Source organism: Poecile atricapillus, chromosome 4 (genome assembly GCF_030490865.1).
Source record: "Poecile atricapillus isolate bPoeAtr1 chromosome 4, bPoeAtr1.hap1, whole genome shotgun sequence".
Lineage (NCBI taxonomy): Eukaryota > Metazoa > Chordata > Aves > Passeriformes > Paridae > Poecile > Poecile atricapillus.
Genome location: NC_081252.1, coordinates 28,896,569 through 28,914,558, shown reverse-complemented (window position 1 = coordinate 28,914,558; position 17,990 = coordinate 28,896,569). Strand labels below are relative to the sequence as shown.

General features: G+C 36.1%; 1 protein-coding gene across 2 annotated transcripts in view; it reads left to right on the top strand.

Annotated features, from left to right (window-relative positions):
• TBCK (TBC1 domain containing kinase) overlaps nucleotides 1-17,990 on the top strand; it is an 88,393-nt gene that overhangs the window by 41,097 nt on the left and 29,306 nt on the right. For both annotated transcript variants that reach the window (XM_058837557.1, XM_058837558.1), the window contains exons 21-22: nucleotides 4,500-4,536; nucleotides 5,924-6,085. In XM_058837557.1, the coding sequence (XP_058693540.1) occupies nucleotides 4,500-4,536; nucleotides 5,924-6,085 (199 nt within the window). The remainder of the gene's footprint in view (nucleotides 1-4,499; nucleotides 4,537-5,923; nucleotides 6,086-17,990) is intronic.

The window sequence follows — 17,990 nt, the reverse complement described above, 5'->3', positions numbered from 1 at the left end:
GTAGCAACCCATCTTGGGTCTTACCTGAAATTTCAGCAGCTCCTTGTGTCTTACACAGTTGAAGACTTCCAAGGTACAAGTCAGATGTAATAGTTTGAAATCACGTTTTCCTATATTTTAGTTTCTGTTATTGTTCTGTTATTATTCTGCTAGTCATTGGACAGTATATAGTCATACATGAGCCTGTCTCTAAATCTGACAGTCTATGGATGATTAGGTAATAGAGCGAACAATTGCAAAAGAGGAATATTTTTTTCAAACTCTTCCATTGAATATAAAATGCAAGTTCTAAAGTTAACACTAACCTCTGAAGAGAGGTTGTCCTTTCTGAATTATCTTTCAGGGTTCGGGGATTTTTTTAGTAACTAGAAGTTGTTCTTTCTTTTAGATTAGTCAGAGAGGTGATTTTTTTGTAACTGTAACAAGGCAGCACAGGATCCATCAAGGTGAAGGATATGCACTGTAGTAATGAGATCTGAACCACAGTTTCGTGCTTGAGTACTAATCCTATCAAAGTAAACCCTGATTAATCTTTCATCATTGAAACGCTGGCTCTGCTGCAGGGAAGATTGTGTTCCTGGCACCCTTCTCATTTGCTTCAGGTCACGTAGCTCTCAGAATATTGAACACTGCTGAAGCTTGAGTTGTCGTGAATATTATTAGCTGATGTGGTGCCTGGATTAAGTACCTTGCTGTGGCTATGTGATTTACATATAAATAGAGGGATGATATATACAGTGAATCTTAGAGTTCTTCTTTGCTCACTCTCCCAAAGTTCATAGTCTTCCCCACCCTATATAATGCTTTGTAATGCGTTCCTTATGTTACTAATTCTGACCCTGAACAGCAGACCGTGCTAAACTGAAGAAAAACAAGAAAGTACAATGTTGCTAAAAGCATAGCAATTGCTGTAAATTACTCTAAAGCACCTTCAGCTGCAAATTATGGAAGATAGACACAGTTGCCATCTATCCACTAACACAGAAGGCAGACTGATTGCAGTTCCTTAATATTGTGCTGAAGCTGCTGGCACAGGTAGATAGCTTGGTTTTGGTGATATGCACAAGGTATCAGTAAGAGGGCTTCATCTTAAAAATCCTGCCCTTGAAGTGCTTTCTCTGTTTATCCTGTTACACAATTACCTGAAGATGAATCTGGAGGAGAAGTTTCTTGCTGATATTTTTATCTTGTGAAGAAAATGATCATTCTTCAAATTTTGTTTGTGTAGGTAGATATAGGTGGGTAGAATCTAAAAATAAAAATGTGAATCAATTTGCCTTATCTTTTGTACCTTTCTGTAGCCTTTAAGTATATTATTGTCTAAGCATTACATGGGATTGAAGCTAAGTATGTGTGTATTTCAAGTATGGAACTGGAAGGTAAAAGTTTATAGAACAGACAATTTTCTTTGGAAGGGACCTACAAGACTCATGTAGCCAAGCTGCCTCACCACCTCAGGGCTGACTTAAAGTGTGCTGTTAAGGGCATTCTACAAATGCCTCCTAAACACTGACAGCCTTGGGGCATCAGCCACCTGTCTAGGAAGCTTCTTCCAGTGTTTGACCACTTTCTTGGCGTAGAAAGGCTTTCTAATGTCCAATCTAAATCTCCCGTGGTGCAGCTTTGAAGTATTCCAGCATACCTTGTCACTGGATCCAGGGAGAAGAGCTCACCATTTCCCTCTCCACCTCCCCACCTCAAGAAGCTGTAGAAAGTAAAAAAATAGGTTTTATTATCAACTAAAAAATAAAGCAATAAGCAGTTAGAACTGTTGTTAGAACAACTCAGCGAAATAAAATTATGCTTATTGTTGGGCAGCATTGTTTCACATATACATCGAAAGGGAAAAAAAAAAGAAACATGCATTTATAATAGAGGAAAAAACCCCAAAACTCTTTATCTTTGGATTTGGCACCTCATATAAACTGCAATATATGGTACAGCTAAAGTATATACAGAAACAAAGTTATACTTTTTCTGTATAACTTATTAATGAAGGGAGTTTTTCCTCTGATTGTAACAAATATAATGCTTTAAGGCAAGGTGTTTGTAAGCCTGGAAAGGTTATGGATGCTATTAGTAAATAAGGAAAGGAAAGGCAGAATACAGGTGGAATTACTCCCTGATGCAAAGCAAAATTCTAATTACGGCACTGCTCCTGTCAAGGTCTCTCTAACAAATGATGTGTTGGTTTTACAGGCTCTTTTTTTAATGTGGCGTATTCTCAGGCTATTTCAGCAGTTGATATGCTACTTTGATTACACATTAGGTATACTCCCCAGCTCCGGAGAGTTAAATGTCAAGTAAAACCACAACCCCCTTAGGTTTCAGCGTTCAGCACTGAAGGGTTGAAACCCTCTTTTCCTGGAGCTCGTTATTCCAGAGGCGCGGTGCTGTTCCGGGCAGTGGCCGCTGGAGGGCACCATTCCCTAGCGTTGTGTGCAGTCCTGGTCCCTAGTGCATCCCGAATTCTGTCCTGGAGTCACAGCAGCTCCTCCTTCCCTTTCCCTGGCACCACGGAGTAATGCCACCCGTGTTGTGCCTTCCCTTTCCTTGCTTTCTAATAGCATCCATAAGCTCTTCAGGCTCACCAACACCTCCTTGTCTTAAAGCATTATTTTTGTCAGAGGAAAAACTCCCTTCAATAAAAGCTCGTCTGACACCTTCTACTTAAATTGTTTGACGTACTTTTCATGTCACTGCTGATAGGCTTGGTGAGGATAGGTTAGAGTAAAGCAGTGGTTTTCCTTGTGATTACCTTTTAATAATTTTCAAAGCTTCACATTTCATGTATTTTCTTGTATATGTCAATGTAAATGCATGCATGATAGAGGTGTTTGTGAAATTAAGACAAAACGAGGATCTGCTTTGGTAAGACATTTTAATCATATATATATATGAAAAGGAAGGAATAATTGCTTTTAAGTACCAAGGAAATAAAGTGGTTTACATAATATGAACCTCCAAGCAAAGAGGAGCCTCAGGACACTAGGCTTGTTTTCCTACAGCATGGGAAACAAGATATTGCATACAAACAAGCAGATAAGCAGGCATTAGCTGATCAAAACCACTACAGGGGATATTTCAGGGAACAGGATATGTTATTCCTAGAATGCCATCTATTTAAAACATGACATAGATATTCTCAGGGAAATAGTATGATTGTATTATAAGATTAAAATTACAATAGAAATTGATTTGGTTTGGATTTTGGATGCTTAAAAATCAATTGGTGGGCTGGAGGTCAAGCTTCATAAAAGCCTGCTGAATATTAAAAGTGGTGAAGAAGTCATTGAACCACCTGTAGTTTAGGGACAGTATGGTTCAGCTGCTCAGATGAAGGCATAGGAATAAAATTTAGAGAGAGCTGTGCTAAGAAGGGTTTCAGCAAATGTGTATATCATTTAGTCAGAGCCAAAACCCAGTTCAGAGTTTATGGAATAAGAAGTAATTTATTAACATAATATCAATTATGTTTTCTGCTCCTCATTTGTTTACTTCCAGGAAAAGCTCAATAGGAGGATTAATTTGCACTTTTTATGAGTTAAAAAGTAATATATTAAGCTTTATGTTTAACTGTAAATCTTCATAGCACATGAACTACGCAGCTGAGTAAAATTTAACAGTGATCATCTCACTCTTGCATTCCTAATTCATGGAAACTTTCTGTGCAGTTTGAAGTTTCAAGAAAATAGATTCTCTTGCCTGTGTCTTGCTCAATACTTCATTGAAAAATGAGAAATTCTTAATGTGGCGGAAGTGCTTAGCTCTTCTTTCTCTGTATGATGTCATGAGTATGAAAGCTTGCAGACATTAAAGGTTTTCTGTAGCTGTTGCAGCAGCGCAAGTCTCATAGGGCTGTAAGTGCTGGAGCAGGACACCTTCAGATGACACTGCCCTAACATGGCCACAGTAGAACTACATAAATGCTTGGGTGCTAGTAAGCATTTACTGAGAATTAAACTGTCCTTGATTTCTCCACTGATAAGTGTGCATTTTAATAAATACCAGCATAGCAGAAAAAGGCAGATGTGGTTATTTTTTCTCTTGAAAGTTCATGATTTGAACTTTTAGTTATTTCTATAAAACTATTTTCTTCCATAGTCAAAAAGGTATCTTAAATCAAATTGGCTTAGGCTTTTTCAGGCATCCTTGACTAATTTTTACTCTAGATTATTGAGAATTGCAACAGTTTAATAAAGCAGGTTTTTTGCTTCTGTAAGACTTTGCAGCTTATCTTTTGCAAACCAGCCTAGTAAGGGTGTTGAATGATTTTTTGTTTTCAATATAGTGTCACAAACTAATAATTTGAAAAATTTGGGGATGAAAAAAGGGGCTGAGAGTTGTCTGATAGAAGATCTGCCACTGTAGTTATTTTTCTTTCTAAATGAATTCACACAGAATAGGCAATTTTTAATGTAGTTGGCGATTGTCAGAGACAACTTGAGTTCTCAAAATTTTTTTTGTCTTCTTCTTCCCCCCATCAACACCTTTGGCAGCTTTATGCAATTCCTTGGTTTCTTACAATGTTTACACGTGAGTATACCTTTTTTTTCCTCTGATTAAATGTTCTTATATTTCTTAAGCTTAATTTTTCTCACTTTTCCAGCTAAAGCCTTTCTTAATTGGTATAATAAGTCATTTAGTAGGATGCTTATAATTTGCAAGGATGTGTTGTGGAAAATTCTAACAGTGGAAAACTCAACAGTGCCTGTCACTTACTTTCTGCCCTGATTTGGTAATAATTAGTCTTTCTCCTTCTTTTTTGAGTTGTTGTTATTCTTAGATTATTATGTAGTTATTATGTTATCATTGTTACTATTATCTGGACGATTTTACACATGCAGTATTTAGCGTGTGTTCAGATGATGTTGTTATCTATTGGAAAAAGATGTAATAATAGTTAAAAAGCAAAACCAAACTACACCACCATCCCCTGCCATCACTCAAATAATGTAAGAAAGAGAATTACTTTGTTTTTGAAGATAATCATATTTTTGTTGCACATTGGCATACTGTTGTTCTGGTAGCACCACTGTACTGTATTTGTGCATGTATATTAAGATAAAAGGAGAGCTTTCTAATTTGGTGAGTTTTAATTAAAGAGAAAAAAGTTAATAAATCAAGTCTAGAAAGCAATTTAAAATCCTTGATTTTTTTCATGTCATGTCAACATTGACAGATGTTGAATTTAAATTTTTAAAAAGTGGCAGAATGAAAAGAATTGATGGATTATTTCTCTCATGAAATATCAAAAAACGTAATATGAGATTCTTGATTGCATTTTCTAAAGGTGTTGACTGTAAAGCACTGTTTCTTGAAGTTGTCTCTTTTTCTATACCCTTCATGAGAATCACCACATTTGGAAAACCAAGGAGATGGTTTCCTTAAGCAATCAAGTGCAATAAAGTCTTAGAACTATTTAGTTGGAACATAGCATATTTTAAGGGAGCCACCTTCAGGTTTATATATAAAATCTTGCTATTTTTAATAGGTCTTTATCCTTGTCTTTCTTTCATTCTGTCAGTTTTTTCTTTATTCTGTTCATTTTTTTGTATAAATGTAAGTAATTTATCTTATTAACTCATTAATGTCATCTTATTGTGAAAAACCAATATGCATGTCCTAATACATAATTGTACTGCACCAAAAGAAAAATAAATTGCTTAATTCTTGACATACTTGAAATGTGAAAACTCATGTGCTTTCAAGTATTCATTAAGAAAAGAAGATTGTGATTTCCAGAATAATCAAACTCCGTATGAAGATAAACATGATCCTAAACAGGTTGAGTCCTCTTTGTTCCCAAATAAAGAAGAAATCACTCACAATGGGAGAGAAAAGTACATAGGCAACTCATTAACCTTATTATTGTCTGTATATGCTTACATAGTTTTATTTATTGTACTTATTCATTATGCAGATGTCTTCCCTTTGCACAAAATTTTTCACTTGTGGGATACATTACTGCTTGGAAATTCCTCCTTCCCATTCTGTATTGGAGTTGCCATTCTTCAACAGCTGAGGGATCGTCTTCTGGCTAATGGATTCAATGAATGCATTCTCCTTTTTTCAGACTTACCAGGTACTGGAAAGTACTGTTTCTTCTTTTGTTCTCTGTCTTCCCCAGTGTGTTTCTAAGTATATATTTAGAAGTCATGGTAGATTTAGGTAAACTCACTGCCAGAGTGTGTGGCTCTTAACTACAGGTTATTGTAATTAGTTGAGTCTTTTCATTGTCATCAGCTAAAATGCAGTAGGATTGTTATTTCCAGGTGAACTGGAGTATTTTTGTGAAATTTAGAACAATTTAAAATAATTCAGGAGCAACTGTTTGTAGTCATGCCACATATAGACACAATCAGTTGATATGAATTATTTTTTAAAATAAATTGAATGCAATTCTGAATAGTCCTTTTCCTATTTGGTGGTGGTATTAGCCTGTTTTCCTTTCAAACATAATTCAGCTTTTACTGTGGAAGTAAGTAATATAAAATTATTAGGAAAAGCACTATAGGAAGCCATTGGAATTATTCTGTTAGCTATTTCCATTTGAAATTTAAAGCTTTCAGAATAACTTTCAAAAGTGTATCAGAGTCTGCATGATCATTGTGTAGACGTTCTGTGTCTTTGCTCAGTGGGAGGTGATTCACCTATCCATACAAACGGGTACCTTACAAAAATACTTTGCAGTTAACCATGAAGTTTGGATCTTCCTTCTGAGCAAGTACATAGTAAGACAGTAGAATGCATTTGAACTGAGTAAGCCATGTCACCTTAAGAAGTGTTTTAGTTTGCAGTAACACAGGTAGGAAGGCTGGTGCACTCAGAACATGCTTGTATTAATTCTTGTATTAATTCACTCTCTCCTGCTCAGGATCTTACTAATGTAACACAGGTCTTAGGTAAGAGGCTGGCACTGTTTTAAAGGTGTAGCTTTTCTTTAGATAACTCTAACTTTGGGGTAATTCCTGAGCTAATTATAGATTTAGTGAGCTCTATTTGAACACCATGTGTGCAATTCAGTAATTCATTTAAACAGAAGTTGTTCTTCAGAAGAACTGAAGGAGAGAATGAAGTCTGGAGGAGAATTTAAAAGCTCGTCTTAAGTGTTGCAGTCTCCACAGCTGCAGAGTTTACAGAGGTTAGCAGTAGTCTAGGATATGGTGCCAAGCAGATGAGGCTGAGTTCACCATTGCATAAGTCAGTGAGTTATCATAAATGAAGCTCTGTAATTTCTTTACATACTGTTGTCACTATTTTTTCCTCACTGTGTACCCTTCTATATGGGTCTGGATTTCAAAATTTGTCTCCTACTTGTTAGTTTAATATGTACTATGCTACCTGCTATTTGCTACTGTATTTTTCAATTTATAAGAGATTTAATTAGGCCATGCCTTACAGTGTAGAATTTTAATTTTCAGTCTGTGTGTTTAGTCATTTCAAATGCTCATGGTAAATTTAATGGGATATCTACAGATGGCTGAAATGTGAGTGCTAAACTGAAAGATTTATTCTCTCCTCCCCCATGTGTTAGCTGTATGTCCTAGTTAAGTACAGATCCATTAATATTTAACTTACTTTCTTGCCTAAGGTAATTTCTCCATATTTTTCTTTTTCTTGAAGGGTGCTAAATTATGGATTCCAATTTATCTTAAGTCAGCTGATTTACTGACAGTGGGAAACACTTTATGCTGAGGTCATATGTAAGATTACATTAGTTTTTGTAGTATATATGTATTCATATAATAAAATTAAATCAGTAAAATCTGTAGTGATACAATGAACATGCATTCTGCTGGTTTTGGTTGAAGACAACTTTGCTGATACTCTGATAGGAAATACAGGTTTCTGAAAAGATTCTCTTTTTCTCAAATTGGTAATATCTGTGATATTTAGGATGTCAAAAATGGCACAATTTAGTACTTTGAGATTAATCTAAAGCATAGCATAAAATACTGCTATTAAAACTACTGAGGGAAAGAATAACAGTGAAAGACAATCCTAATGTCTTAAAAGTTAAATGTTGTTGGTCTAGCTTAATGAGTAACTTTTTCAACATATACTTCTCATAGCCTTGTGCCTTTGCTTTGTGACCTCAGTCTTATTTCTGATTAAAAAGTATTGACTCATTATGCATTTTGTCACCTGTGTCTTCCAAACAAGACTTCTGTTCTTTTGGTAGTGATAAATTGTGTGCCAAGACTGAGAATTTTCTGAAAGTAATTTAAAAATAACCTTCACCTGAAAATACATTACTTCCAGGAAGAGATTATGTTGTTCAAAACATCTGCAATAATTTTAAACTAAAAACAATTGTTGCTCAACACTCTGAAACTCCTGTGATTTTTAAGCTCTGTGTGCACTGGAATGGCTTTTTTCTGGCTTCCGATGAAAGCAACTTCCTTTCCAGACTGATAGAGATATTTTACTGCAATCTTGATACTTTGTGGAACACTTTTAAGATTTATTGTTTTTACAAAACAAAAACCCCACTGCCTAATTTCCAGTGCACTGTATATTACACAGCTGGAATTATTGTTTTAAAATAATAGTGATGTGAGGAAAATGGAGGGGTGTTGCGTCGTCATTGATTACTTGGTTCTGAAAACCCTTTCCAATACTCGTCTCAAAGCTTTGGCCATATTTTATCTTTAAAGCCAATACAATTGGGCAATACTTGCTATTTTTGGAAGCTCTGTTGGAGATTTTAATTTATTTTTATTAATGGTGGTAAAATATCCAATTTTACTGGACGGTAAAATTGGTTCAAACAATGTCCTGGTAGATTAGGAAATTTATTTGAAGATTTTAACAAAATAATTGGCTAATTAAGAATACTGGAAAATCCTTTTGTAACAAATGTCCTAGTTTGTTCCTCATGGAGCTGTATGAAGGGACCATATAAGCAGCTGCTAAAACTTAAATAGAATTTGATTGTTCAGGAAATTACTACTCCAAAGTGCTGAGTTTTTTTAGTTTAAATTCTTTCATTTTTTCTTACATATTTTTTCCTTGTGTTTAAGGAGCTATGTGAAGTACAAAGTTTATTTGAACAATATAAATACCAGAGAATATTTAAGAATATTTGAGACATACAATCAAAACCAGCTATTATTGTTGCTAATTTTTTTACCTGTAATTTTGAGACTTTTGTCTAATTCAGGTGACAGAAGAGGTCAAAGACATGCATTACCTTTGTTTTTCCTGTAAGTCTGACATGTAGCAGAATGTGTCAGGAAAATGAAAATGATGGCACTACTATGATGTGATTCCTGAGGTGCCAACAACAGAGACAGGACTCTGCTTTCAGACCAGTGCTGATTTGTGCTAAACTGGTCTAGATATCCTGTAACCTCATGTATCAGCAGATTGACATCCCAGAAGGCTTTTCATGCTTGAGGACCAGCTGTATAAGTTTGCTTTAAAGTGTGCAGTTTTGCTTATAGCTTAGTCTGTAGAATCTTGCTATAAGTTTGTGTGATAACGTCCACTGTTCAACTCAAAAATTAGGGTTATTGTAGTTTGACTTGATTACCAAGCTGTGCAAGTCAGCAGCAGCTTTTGTTAGGGAACACCCAGACACGTACAGCTCTTTGCAAACAGTTAAAGGATCCTTAGACCAATCCACTCCCAACTGCAATGGGTGCAGTATAGAGCCTGACAAACAAATCTTCCACCAGTGATCACTGCCAATATCAATGCTGACATACAGAGATCAGTTACAGACTTCTGAGACCTGATGAAAAGATATGGACAGATGTTGTTCAACAATAAGGAAATGCCAAGCCTGAACATGAGCTAAGACATACTCAAACCTTTTAAGTTGGTTCAATAAGTTTATATTCTATAATTCTGGAGCAAGAGGGTTCATTCTTTTAGTGCTGTGTACCTTGGGAAGGTGTCTCTTTGTTGACTCCAGGCTAGTCAGTGCTCCCAAAGGAGGAACCTTGGCCTCAGATAGGAAGTTCATAAAGACTGACTGTAGAAAAGCAATCCAGTGCAATGAGAAGCTACAGTAAAATGGTTGAAGTGGAAAACTTTGTGAGACACAGGCACATAGCTTGAAGATACAAGATCTGGCTATCATCAAACCACAGACATAAGTGATCTCTGGGGAATGGATTTTCTCTAATGTGGGAGAAATTATTATATCCATTGCCATTCTAGTGATTTGCCAAAATGCTGAATCCCATGATGGTGGAAGTCATGTGAATGCTTAGAAGGATTGCGTCCAGTTTATAAATGGAGTAAAGGTTGAAAATTATGGAAATTCTCTACTGAGATTGTATGGAGCAATTTTGAATGCATTTCTGTTGACAGCAGCAAAATTAGACACATATCAGAAGGCTCTAGTTCATATATGTTTCTCACCCTGGGTAGCTACCATTTTACTTTCTGCTGTTTTCCTTCCTAAAAATCCTTTGTCTGCGCACATCTGTGATCCATACGCTTTTATTGTACTGGAATTTTTGGTGGTTCAGCATTTAGTTAATACAGATCTGATAAGAGGAAAAAATGTCAGTTGGCCACCAAGTCTACACTGAATTTGTGGGTGTTTAGTGCCTGTTCCCATTTGTTTCACCATTACTCCAAGGAAAATGTAACCTCGAAGATTAAAACACCACCATTGAAGGGACTTACAGAGATACAGTGGTTTTTCATATTCCAGTGAGCAGTAGGGAAAAAAAAAAGATAATACAGTATTTTGATTAGGGTTTGACTTTTTTCATGCATTTTTGAAAATACCTTATTGCTTAGATTAAGGCTGTGAAGAACAGAAACCATAACAGCTCTTCTAAAATGGAACTTTTTTAACTTCAACTACAAAATTTTGACATATCGATCTGTTATTGTTCATGGAAGATCGCTCTGGAAAGTATTTTGCTATGGAGCTTGAGAAGCTGACTACTTTTTCAAGTTACAGTATAACTGAAGAAAAACAGCACTTTGGTCTCTCACATGATACACATGATAATGGTGTTATAACTATGACAAAAGTATTCATTGGAAATACCAAAAGACATCAGAATTTAAAAGGAAGTCACTTTTTCTAGTTTTCTTTTCTTGAAATACGTCGGTCAGGCTGATATTTATATTAGCATCTTTTTCTGAGTATGGTGCTCATCTTTGCTATATTAGATGGCTTTTTGGAGATGCAGGTGTACTTCATGGTGCAATTCCTCAAGATTATTGGCTTTGGGACAGAAGCAGAGATACTTGTCAGGGCACACCTGCTCACCAAGGCTGTCTGGTAGTGTCAGAATCGGTAAGATTGATGGTTTTTTACCTAAAGCTGTGGATGCTTTAATTATTCACCTTTTCCATTCATTGTGACACAAAGAAAACAGTTCTAAATTATAGATTCTACCCTCTTGAGACTAAAGAGAGATGCTGGAGTGGGCAACACACTAAGGAAAGAAAATGCTGAAATCCTTTATTGTTGTCTGTAGCTGTCACTGGCAGAAGAAAATCAAATAAATATCCTTTAGCAAAGGACCGTCTGCTGCAAGAGATGGCACTTCATAAAAAGGGTGAAAAGTGATTTTCTCAGTAGAATTTTCCTAGTCCATGTCTTAAAAACAGTCTGACACACAGCCTATGCCCCTGCTTCTTGAAAGAGCCCTGATAGTGCTCTCCAGAGTAAAAAGGCACTTCAGAAGATACAATAATCCATCTGTTAATCATGTAGGATTTTGTACACCTTTATAATATGGAATAAGAGTGCAAGAAAGTAGACTGTCAAACATACTGGCATTTCTAGGACTTCCAGGCATGAACAGACAAAATTCAGGCTGCTCTTATCTGTACTTTGTTGCTAGATGTGGTATTTTTCCTCATTACAAAGATGTCTTGGGAAAATATTTCCTTTTTTTTCCCATTAAAACTACAAGCATAGCAACTGATTCAGGATTAGACTAATGCTTAGAAAGCAATACTTTGTACTAGACTTCTTTCCTTTTTGCTTGCAGAGAACGTTTCTGACAGAGCAAGGTGCCTCATAGGGTATTTTTATGATTTTGTTATGCTGGATGTTTGATTGCCTGTACAGGTATGAATGTTGTGCTCAATATTTTTTATTCTCTGTTAATTGAGGAGAATTTCTAAATCGGCTGCACAAATAATGCAGTATTAAAAATTCTTGATTGAAATGATTGATTGAAACCACATTTCTATATGATTGCAGATATACTGGGAGTATCTTGCATTGTAATAGAGATACACTTTACTACTTAAATACAGGTTGGAATGGCAGTGTAGGCTGAAAGCTGGAAAAATCTTTCTGTCGAAATAAGAATGTTGAAATGATGTTAAGTGGACTCTCAGTGCTCTTATGCTTTGGGGTAGCTGTCAGTTCCCTTTGATTTATTTTCACATAATATTTCACTTAAACTCCTGCTTTTATAAAGCTGCAGGCTGTCTCTGTTCAAAGTTCTTTGTTTCTAATGTCCTAAGAGTATACTGGAGTTTAGTAGAAATCAACAGTAAGACCAAAACTAAACATGGAGAACTAGAGCAGGATTTGTACCTAAAGGTAAGACTTTATTAGTATTGCAGGCTTGGAATAAATTTCAGGACTGCAGTGTTAATACTAAAGGGCAGAACTTGTTCAGGAAGGGCAGGTATCCCAACTGGGAAGAACTCACATCATATGTAAACAATGTTGCCTGCATTCTGAAAATGCTGATAAATAGTCTGAGTAACCAGCAGGGGTGTGTCAGGTGACACCTCTGTCACTTGAAAGATTTAAGAAATCTAGAATTTAAGAAGCATCTGTAAGGGATGGGGGGGATAGGCTGGACATATTGCATTTGGCTTTAGAGCAGGGCAAGGAGCTGTATAGTCTCTTGCTAGCTCTTCAGCCTTCATGCTAAAAGAAGGCATAGCACCATTCTAAGGAGACAAATCATATCAACAGTCATGTAAGGTGATGAACCACAAACTTGTCTGCTGGGAATGGAACCCTGAAATTACAAACTTTTATGTCTTGAATGTACTTTAATCCTTTCATGTGCAAATTCAAACATGGGTGCTAACTTAGCTCTTTCACAGAATAGGGGAACTTTTCCCCATGGCTTATGAGTAAGTTAATTATGTTGCAAGATTTAAATAACTTTTAAAATGTATACTGACAAGGTTAGACTGCTGCTAGTTACTTAAAGCTATTAGATTTGCTATGTGTAATACTAACATAGACTTGATTAGTGGTAAACACTGGAAGTTTTGGATCTCAGTAAGTTATCTACTGCTATGCCAAATGGCTAGAGCATTTTTTTAGAAATGAAAGCAGTTTTAAGTATGGGTACATAAGCAAGATGGTTATGCTTCCTGTTTACAGTTGCTGTATTTATGGGAAATAACATTTCAATCCTGAATTAGATGTTGCTTTCTCTAGCAGTTTGAGAGTGTTACATGGTTCAGGATACTCTTTAGGCAGATCTAAATACTCTGTCTGTATTTATCTTTACCCATAGTTTTCTCATCATTGTTATGGGAATGAACAGGTCAAATTAGAGGCTTTCATCCTTTTCTCGTGGCAACAGGTACTCTTTCAGGATTACGTGAATTTTCATCTTATTTTAAAAGCAGAAAATCTGACTTACTTCATATTATTTCCTTATAAATATCCTGAAGGCTAACAGGACAGCTAATGCAAAGGTCTTCTACTTATGGCTCTTAAGAGAGTCATCAGTTTTATAAGGATTTGGCCTGGTCAGAGTTTCTGACTGTAGAGTTTTTAACAGGTTTATACCCAATACACCTGGGAAATAACTGAAGTAGCTCATAGTTACCACTCAAATGGAAACCTATAACAGCATGATCTCTGTTTTTTTCATGCTGAGTTTCAGTCTTTGTATATTATTTCTGTGAAGCATGGATTTAGGATAAAGAAGTTGAGTTTCACTAGTATTTCAGATTCTAAAAATGAGTTAAGAGATATTTAGCGAAGAACAGCTGTGAAAAGAACACAGAAAAGCCAAAAAAGAGTTATTCCTTCAAAAATTGACTGTTGTAGGATGTTGTGTCGGTGTCACCACAAGTTCTTAATCTCCATGGCTTTGTCACAAGTTTCTCCTCTGAGCTGATTCCTGCAATTCTGTAAACCTGTCCTTTTGTGCATCTTCTGGTTGTTATCTACCTAAGAACAATGTTCATTTTTCTGCTGAGCTGCTTTATTTCCCCTTGTGTATTTCTCAAGTTTTGCATAATAGCCTTTGATTATTTCCATTATATACTGGGAATTCCTCTGCTTCTGTCATTGGCCAGTGTCCTACCCTGTATTAGGGCTGCTCTAGGTGTCTTTAACATTTTGTTAATTTGTAAAAATGTCTGCTGTTCAGTGAGGCAGTAGCGTGCCTCATAAAAATGTTTAAAAAGTGCTTTCTTGTCAGAGCTTAGCTACACTCTCTATGTAATCTATTTCTGCCTTCTTTCTCAATAAGACATAGCATGTGGCATTTGGTGATTGACTTACAGAAAAGCTTTACTCTTTGTACAGTCACCTGGCATTCTGTGTCTTCCCTGCTCATGTCAATCCTGACACCATCACGTTTCCATACGGGAAGGCATTCTTTACCAAACCTTTCCAGTGAACTGCTGAGTCAGAGAATTTTTACAATCACAAGAAAAGAATCCATGTTTGCCCTTTGTGCAGTCTGATGTCTAGGGAAAAACTCATAGTATTTACTGCTGCTTCTCTCTGCTGCTGTCCACAAAAGAAATGAAGTCACATAACTATCCTGCAATTTATGAAATAAATAATGTAAAAAGAATAGTTCTGCATTGACCTTTTCATTTATAATAACCTTCTTACAGTAATAGATACAGTGATGTTGGATAGAAGTGTCACTTCTGTTCCTAGATTTGTCCTTCTAAATGTGCACACTCAGTGTGACTTTTTGTATGTCATTAGGAAAAGAGAGTTTATGGCCTTTCACCTCTATTTCTTCTAAGAGCAGGAATCAGGAGGTTGAACTAACTGACCTATTCAGTACCAGAGCATTCATAGCACAGAGATTTTCTGGCCTATTTCTGTGGCTGTGTGGTGAAAGCTGATGTTGCCTGGCAGGGTAGTAATAAAGTATTTGTGATGGAGATGTCAAACCAAGCTCATAATTCTGGTCTATTCCCAAAATGCAGAAGCCATTTATTTTGGCTGAGTTTCTTAACTGGTATCCTGTTACCCAAGGAAAAGGCTCTGGAATTGATTAACTGCACACAAAGACTTGTTCTGTGTAGATTTTCATTAGGAAAGAGCTATTTGTCTTACGTTTTTCTCCATTACTTGCCTTCACTTGCTGTGAACAACATATGCACACCCGGTTTTGCTGTAAAAATAAAAAAATTCTATGTGCTTTTGTCACAGATGTGTTGCATTTAAAATGATGCTTTTTTCAACATCTGTTGCAAGTGCAATCTACTTCTCTCCTGTATCTATAATAATAAACCTTAAACTTACATAGCTTAAAAAGCAGCTATGTCAGGCTGAGCCATCCTTTTCAGTTGAGGCTGTGGATAGAGGCAGGCAGCAGCTTGGTAAGAAGTTATAGTTTAGCATGAAAAAAGCAAAACAGAAAACATCTTAGAATAAACAGTAAGTTTTGCTCAGAAAAGGAGCAAAACGTTTCAGTAGGCTTAATGTTAGGATGGGGCCATGGCAAAACCATGATGCTACTGTAAGATCACTTTTCTTTCCCTTCTCTACTCCTGTCTTTATCAATTGCTGTATTATTTGCAAATTTAGAAATGTCAAAGCCTTTTGATGCTGAGCAATTAGCTGCTGCTATAGAGTTGTTTCCTGTAAGACTTGATTTTTGCTTGACTGTGAAATACCTGAGCTCATTTGAGCCAGAACTCCTAAACATAATCTTTGAAAATGAAATTGTGACTTTGTTTCCTAAGATACTTGGGCTGCAGCTTTGACTTTTTGAAATACAGGCACCTTGCAATTTTTCAAAAACAGTTTGAAGATGTACTAAATTTTGAAATTATAACTTATTTTTATAGTATTTTTATTATGTTTTAAGTCACACTTAAATTTTTTCACATTTCATATTTGAGGACACCATGTTATTCAGCATGGTTTCATCACAAATATTCCAATGAAATAATTTGTCTTAATAACAACAGAGGGCACATAATTTTTAAACAACAAAATACACCAGTGCTGGGATCCTGGAGAGCACCAAGATGTTAAATACATATCTCCATGAATAAGCATGCCCTCTTCATTCTTTCTAAACGTTACTTTTACTTGTTGCTCACACCTGGAGATTTATGCAGACCCTGCTCTCAGAAGAATGTTCATCTAAGTTGTTTGCTAGTGTCAAGGACTCTGGTACATTCTGCTGAGGTAGTCTCTGTTCATTTTTTCATAGTCCTGTTCAAGAATCTAGGTTCTCACATGATCTATTTATGCTTCTGACATATCAGTGGTATGTTTCTAATAATATGGAAGCTCTAATGTGTTCTGGCTTGTAATGTAGTGATTTGGGAGCAGGAAGAGTACAGGCAGGATTAATACTCTGTGAATGCAGTCTTGAAGAGATAACAAAAAATGGACTTCTCACTAGAGACTGACTCATTTGTCATATATTTGAAAGAGCATGGGAAGAAATCGGGATTGAAGTAGAGCAGCAGACCCTTACTTATTAGCCAAAAAGAGGAGAAAAGATCTTATCCAGCAAGGATGCACGAGATTGCATTCCATTTTACTGATTGCATCTAGTGACGGGAAGTGATTTTTCTGAAATCGAAATTGCAAACAAATGATGAAGAAGGGCTTGAAGGTTACTCAAGTGTGAAGCCTGTTCATGTAATGTGACTAATAAATATTCTGCAAATATTTATACCAGTTTAGTGTAGTCTTAAACTCCAATATCCTGAAAGTAATTGTTTTTTTGAAAAGAATGTGAGTAAATTATTTCACCACCCATAGTCTTGTTTCCCTTGTGGGTGCTAGATGTTGACTGTTCCCATATAATATTCATGTATGTGCCTAGGGTTTGCACGTTGTTGGGGGACATTTTGTGGTTGTGGGGATTTTTTATTGTTACTTGTGGAAACCGCAATTGCCTTGCTGTAGTTTTTATTTTGCATTCTTGAGAAGCAGATAATTAATCAACAGACTGTAAATTTATTTTAGACTTTTAATCGAAAACCTGTAAATTTGTTTTAGGCTTTTGATGGCTTCCCCCACAAACCATTAAAAATTCTCTCTTGTTCTGTGGAGATTCATTTTAAGCCATGCCCACTGTTCTCCTGAAATGCTGCTTAGAAGAAATGAGAAACCAAGCATTCCAAAATCACAGAACAACAGGCTCCTATATTTTTTACTTACATCCTGATGTGTGAGAACTGGTAATGTTTTTTACAAACATGCACACAGTTGAAAGAGATCCCAAGCATCCTTGAGTCCTTCTCCTAGCCCTGGACAGGATACCCCAAGAGTCACACCATGTGCCCGAGAGTGTTGTCCAAATGTTTCTTGAACTCTGTCAACTTTGGTGCTGTGTCCACTCCCCTGGGAAGCCTGTTCCAGTGCCCGAGCTTATTTTCCAGTTCTCTGAAATGGATTTCCTTTGGAATTACAGAGCTTGCTTCTAGGAAAAATATTTTGACCTGTTTAACATTGTCAGTCTCAATTGCTGCTTTCAGCTTTTTCATAGCTTTACTGCAAACAGTGTTCCTATTCCATCCCCCAGTTCTCTGTTTTCAATTTCAGATATATGTTGGCTATTATGCCCTCTCACAGCCATATGGTTCTCATGCTATTAATTATTGTTGTTAAGATTTATTTTTCTTACTAGCTAAATTCTGCATTAATATCTTTTATTATAGAAGTACTACTAAATTTTCCTTAGCCAAAAATCTCAGGAAATGGGACTTATAACTCGATTGTAGCAGTCTCTTTACAAAAAAAAAAACAAAAACAAAAAACAACAAATAAAACCAAAACAATAAAAGAGACCACATCCCCACTATAAATG